General features: G+C 50.8%; 1 protein-coding gene across 8 annotated transcripts in view; it reads right to left on the bottom strand.

The window, feature by feature from the left end:
* The window catches only part of AKAP10 (A-kinase anchoring protein 10), a 59,875-nt gene extending 55,342 nt beyond the window's left edge, over positions 1-4,533 (bottom strand). For 4 of the 8 annotated variants that reach the window (XM_073797638.1, XM_019944180.3, XM_019944179.3 and 1 more), the window contains exon 1: positions 4,283-4,532. In XM_073797638.1, the coding sequence (XP_073653739.1) occupies positions 4,283-4,370 (88 nt within the window). In that variant the 5' untranslated portion in view covers positions 4,371-4,532. Of the gene's footprint in view, positions 1-4,282 lie in introns of all 8 variants that reach the window. The other 4 variants (XM_019944176.3, XM_073797636.1, XM_019944178.3 and 1 more) reach the window with 2 other exon arrangements.
* Between the last annotated feature and the right edge of the window lie 1,467 nt (positions 4,534-6,000).

Below are 6,000 nucleotides of genomic sequence, written 5' to 3' on the forward strand. Positions count from 1 at the left end.
TGCCATCTCCAGCTGCAGTGTATCCTAATCAAATCTTGATACAGCCAGGCTTTAATCCCAACTCCTAAGGTCTTCTCAAGAACTTCACTCTTGCAAGTAACCTCTTTGGTATCATTTTCTCCCTCTCTACCGGATCTTTCCTAGAACAAACGCGCTTAGCAACTTTTATCTTAAAAAAACAACCCCCCCACCCTTACCCCAATGGCCCCTTCCAGCCCCTTCCCCGTTTACCCCTCCTTTTTGAAATATTATCTTCTCTTAGCTTCCATGATATCGTACTCCTATATCACTGGCGTTTTCTTGTGATTCTCCTTTGCCAATGACTCATGTTCCTCAACTTCTAAAAGCTGGATTAACCCCGGAGCGCTCTCCTTGTCTACAGCATGGCAGGAGATTCCACCTGGCCGCTGTAGAGGGTTGTAGAGGGTTCTACCTGGCCTTCCTAGTAAGAGGGTTGTATCCTGGCACACAACTGGCTAGCTTCTCTCCATTTCCCAGAAGCCCCTGAGTTAATTAACTGTGACCATATGACTCGGTCCTCAGCAATGAAGTGTGAACAGAAGAGGTGTGTGCCATTTCTGGCCAATGCTTCTCTTTCCCCTTATCAGGAGTCAGAAAGCTGACAGAAGGGACTAAGATCTGGCTTTGATCACACAGACTATACCCTAAGAGAAAGAGGAATAACACAATGGGAGGAAAACGATGCCTGAATGATCGTGAAGCAAAGCCACCTGATGACCAGGGACTTGGATAGTTACACAAGATAGAGATAAAGGCCTACCTTGTTTGAGCCATTGTACTTAGTGTCTCTTTGTCACGGTACCTTAGCCTTTCAACACAACTAATTCATATCCCATATGTACTCCACAGATGAGCTCATTTAGGCCTGTGTCTTTAACCATCATTTATGCAAAATACTTCTAAGTCCAGATTCAGCACTCAAATTCTGATCCCCTCCCAGAACTACAGACCTGTACATCCAACTGCCTCCTTGACATATCCACACGGACGTCCAAGAGTTTCTGCAAACGCACAACTGCCAGAAGAGAGCTCTGGACTCCTCCTACCTCAAGCTCTAAGCTTTCCAAAGCTTTCCCAGTTTTCCTTCACTCCAATCATCTACTCAAGTCATGCTATCTCTATCTCTAAAACATGCCCCATTGCCCTCCACTCCCAGCACATTTCAGCTTTCTTTCTGTCCTTGAACAAACCCTGCTCTTTCCTGCCTCAGGATGTTGGTATTACCAGTTCTTTCCAGCCAGAATGCAGTTCCTTTTACCTTTGCAAGGCTGGCTCTCCTTCCTCATTGAGACCTCAATTTAAATACCATCTGCTCAGACAAGCCTTCCCTCACTATCCACACACAAATTGTCATCTGGCGATCTGCTCCCACATCACTGTTTAAATTCCCTGCACAGCGCTTATTACTTCCTACTTTAATTATTCAACAAATATTTACTAACTTCCTAACTATATCCCAGGCACTAATCTAGACATGGGGATACAGCCATGAACAGAAATCATCTTCCATCCTAATAAAACACATAGTACAGCAGATGGTGACAAATGCTACAGAAAAAATAAAGTAGGGTGACGGGATGGGAGTGCAGGGCCTGGGGACTACAATCTTAAGCAAGTTAGTCAGAGAAAGCTTCACTAAGATGTCAATTAATCAAAAACCTGAAGAAGATGGGGGACAAAATAGGCACATATCTGTGGGAAGAGGTTTCCAGGCAGAGAGAATAAGTGCAAAGGCCCTGAGGTGGGAATGTACTTAACAACAAAGAGGCTAATATAAATGGAAGAATGATGGAGAAAGAAAGCAGGAGATGAACACAGAGAAGAAATGGGACCTAGATTATGGAGGGCCATGTACAGAAAGCCACTGAGGGAATCTGAACAGAGGTGTGGCAGAATGCATTTCGAAAATACACCAGAGGCGTCAAGAATGGAAGAAGGCAAACCAAATTGAAGCCTATAGTAAAATAATCCTGCTTCCTTGATCTTCACAAAACCGGCTTCCTCTTGACATTTAAGCTGAGATCCGAATGACATCCCTCAGAGGACTTCCTTAACCACCCAACCTAAATAGAGATGACTCCCTAGACCAGGGTGCTAATGGTCAGGGATGGTGAGAAATAGTTGGATTTGGGTATATTCTGGGGTAGACCTAACAGATCAGATATACAGTAGGAGAGAAAGAGGTTCAGGAAGGTATTAAAGTTTTAGCCTGAGCAATTAAAAGGCCAGAAATGTAATTTGTTAAGATGAGAAAAAGTGATGTACAAGTTTAGGAGGACTAAATCTAAGGGGAAATTTTAGATACAGTAGGCTAAAGATTTATCTATTAGACATCTATTAGGTAGAGGTATAAAGTGGACCAAGGGCTGGATACACAGTCTGAATTCAGGGCAGAGAATCCAAGCTGGAGATGTAAATTTGGGAGTCATCAGCAGATAGGTGGTATTTAAAAATGGTATTCAGAGACTGGATGGGATCCCTAAATAAGACCATCTCCAGTTTCTATTCTTGCCACATCCAGTTTCCAAAAGGCATCTAGAATGATCTTTTTAAAACATAAAAAGAGATCAAATCACCCCTCTTTAAAATTTTAAAAGTAATATTGTTTCTGCACTTGGAATAACACCTAACCGTGACCTACAAAGCTCTGAATCATTTGATCCTTGTCTACCTCTCTAAGCCCAAGTCACAGTGGGCTTTTCTTTCTTGAAGGGCACCAAACTCTTACCTCCCAGCCTCTGAACACGTTATTCCCTGTGCCTAGAATGCTCTTCCCTGGCCTCTGTATGTTACCTCCTGCTGTTCCTTCAGCTCTAAGTTTCAAGGTCACCTGCTGAGGCCTTTGACTAACATCAAACCGAAATATGTTTCTTCTCTCAAGTTCTTTCATAACACTGTATTCAATTTGTAAACAGAGAGAGGGAGACAGAGAGAGGGAGACAGAGAGAGGGAGACAGAGAGAGACAGAGAGAGAGATTGATTTATCGTCCGTCTACCCCAGCAGACAACAAGCTCCATGGATATAAGGATTTTGTCTTGTTCAGTGCTTAATACTGAGCGCCTAGCACAGTGCCTGGCAAACAGTGGACGTTCAAAAGTATTTGTTGAATAGAGACAACAGTCTATTGTGCAACATGCAATCTGCCTCATTATACACAGAATGCTCCCCCCCGAAAAAAACACTACAACTAACCATTCCAACACTCAAACAAATTAGAGAGCTATTAACTATACCAAGGTACCTTACCAATAAAGCTTCCTTGTACCATTTTACCACTTTCATTCATTCAGAGTGCTTTTCATTCACTCATCATGGTTTCATTCACTCATCACACGGCATCAGTTATTAAAACTCTGTGCGTACTTAAAAGGAAATCTTTAATTTATAGAGTTGAATGGGGCCTTTAGGAATCATTGAATTCTCAGGTGAGAGAGGAAAGAGGGTTAACATTTTTCTGTCCCAGGTGACAGAGTTAGTAGCAGAGCTGTCACGTGAACCTAAGTCCCTGATTTAGTTTAGTGCTTTCCCCAAAACCCGTTTTTGTCTGGTAAATTTTCCCGGAAGCAACGAAAATCGATACAAGAACCACTAATCAACCCAGAAGGCCCACACTTGTCCACTCTGGATACGTACAGGTAACGAAACGCCAACAACCTTACCCAGGCTCAAAATCAAGCTGCCTCTACTCAAAAATTGGGGAGCTACTCCTGAAAATCAGAAATATAAGCAGTTTGCTTCTGGAGTTTGGGTGCCAGGACTCAGTAAACTTGCTAACCCATCAAATGAAGGAGTCGTTTTCGTCAGGAGACTTTTAGCCATAAGTTAAGCACTGTCACTTCAGGAACAGCAGAATCCCGCTCCCCCACCCCACCCCCCGAAAAAAGGGGAAACTGGAAAAGAGCACTAGTTGAAGAAAACAATTTTTTCACGTGTTGCTTGACATAAACCCCTCAATATTCTGACAAGTCCGAGACTTCCGTAAAGAAAGTACGGAAGGAATTCCCTTCTTCTGGTACAAACGCACACACACGCACCACCCCGCCCCCGAAAAGCTGTGTGTCCGCAAAAGGCACCACCCCGCGCGGGTCCCGGCACACACTTCGGAACCGGCTGGGCGCCCGCCCGCCCGCGCGGAGGCCCCGCTCCCTCTCGCAAGACCGCGGGCGCGGCGCACAGAGCGTCCTTCCGCGCCGAGGCCTCGGCCTCGCCACCACCCGCCGCCCCAGGCCCGGCCCCGCGCCCGTCCGCGCCCCTCGTTACCTTTCCGCCGGAAGAAGGACATGGCGGGGCCCGGGTCGGGGCGGAGGGCGCGGGGGGACTGGCGCGGAGAGGGCCCGGCTCCCCTCATTCAGCAACCGGCCCGGACTTCCGGGTCCACAGCGGCCGCCGCGCTAGGCCGAAAAGAGACCCGTCTTCCGGGTGTGGGCCCCGCCGTCTCTTGGAGACGTGCCGGTAGCTCCCGCCGCCATGTTAACAACAAGCCGCCCGCCCGGAGTTCCGGTCCTTCCCCGCGCGGGGCTTCACGGGAGGCCGCGCGCCGCCCCCGCGCCCCGCCCGCGGCGGGGCGCGCCCGCGCCGCCCACGTGACGCGCGCGCGCAGCCGGCGCTCGGTCCGGGACCCCGTGGCTCTCGCGGGCTGGAACTGCGCGGGCGCTGCCCGAGCCGAGCCAATCCTCCCTGAAGCGGGGCCTCTGCCACGGCCAAGTGTGGCCAGGGCACTGGCGGCCAGAACGGCCGCACCCCCGCGGTCCCAGCGAGCGGACCCTGGAGCGGGCCTCGAGATGCGGGCCAGGTCCTGGGATGCGGACTCCGGGCACCACCTGCTCTGTGCTCCTCCGCGGTCCCCGCGACCTCAGCCGTGGAGGAGGAAAGTGGGCCTACTACAGGACGCGATCCCTGCGAACGCTCAGCTCTGAAAGGGCAGCGACATAAAAGCCTCGCCATTATTTACCGGACGGAGTCCAGTGGGTCATCCTTCTAGCCTCGTTCAAATGCCATTTTCCTATGAACCTCTGACCTCCCTCGCCCCTAAAGCAGAGTGACTAGCCTCCCACCCGTGGGGCCCCTCCCACAGGACTGCGTAATCCCTGTAGCTGGGCGCTCCTGCGGGGGAGGAGCCTGTAAGATCAATAAATGGGTTTTTCAAATCTGACGTCGATCAGGTGACGGACGGAGCAGCAGAGGTCCAGAGAGAAGGGGCAACTGGTCCCAGATTATTCAGCGTGTCTGTGTTGAGACTGCAGTTGGGACTGTAACCAGAACCCGGGGTCTTTTCACCATACAATCAGAGCAGGTTGATAGATTTGTCTGGGTTCGGGGCAAGTAAGGTAATCACAGCTGACGCGTATTGAAAGTTCTCTGAGCGCAGGTGCCAAACCCTCCAGATTGATGATGGTCCTTGGGGGTGATCATGGTATGGTGGAAACCGGACACACAAACATAACCTGCCCAAGGTCACGTCCTAACTGGAGGCGAAGCCTGGACCTCAAAGTCGGCTCCAGTGCCAAGATCAAGCCTCGCCCTGGGTGGGGAGAGTGGCCGTGCGGGAACAGGAGACTGGCCGCGGCTGTGGATGCCCGAGTGTGACCCCGACCTGAGCAGGTGCTGGGAATGGATCCCTGTCTGACGGTGGAGGCTGCAGCGGGTCCGAGCGGCTTCCCCGGGTCAGCAGTGCGCTGACACCAGCCTGGCTCAGGGGGACCACTCTCTGCGGTCTGTGGCCGGTGAAACCCCGGATGCTGCCCCTGCTCCTTGGAAAGGGAGATGAGGCTGACGTCCAGGGCGAGCGGGGCTGGGGTGGGTCTCGGTGGGTTCCCACTGGGTCGGTGTAAGGGGTAAGGGGCATCTGGCGGGGACCTGAGCGCAGGGCGGCTACCCTTCAAGCTAGAAGTGCGGCGCCCTCTCTCCAGAGTCCACAACCCCTTGGCAGGGCTGTTTCGTGTTTGTTGACTGGTTGATTGGTTGGAACGAATGGGACG

The sequence above is a fragment of the Tursiops truncatus genome, chromosome 20, assembly GCF_011762595.2.
Source record: "Tursiops truncatus isolate mTurTru1 chromosome 20, mTurTru1.mat.Y, whole genome shotgun sequence".
Lineage (NCBI taxonomy): Eukaryota > Metazoa > Chordata > Mammalia > Artiodactyla > Delphinidae > Tursiops > Tursiops truncatus.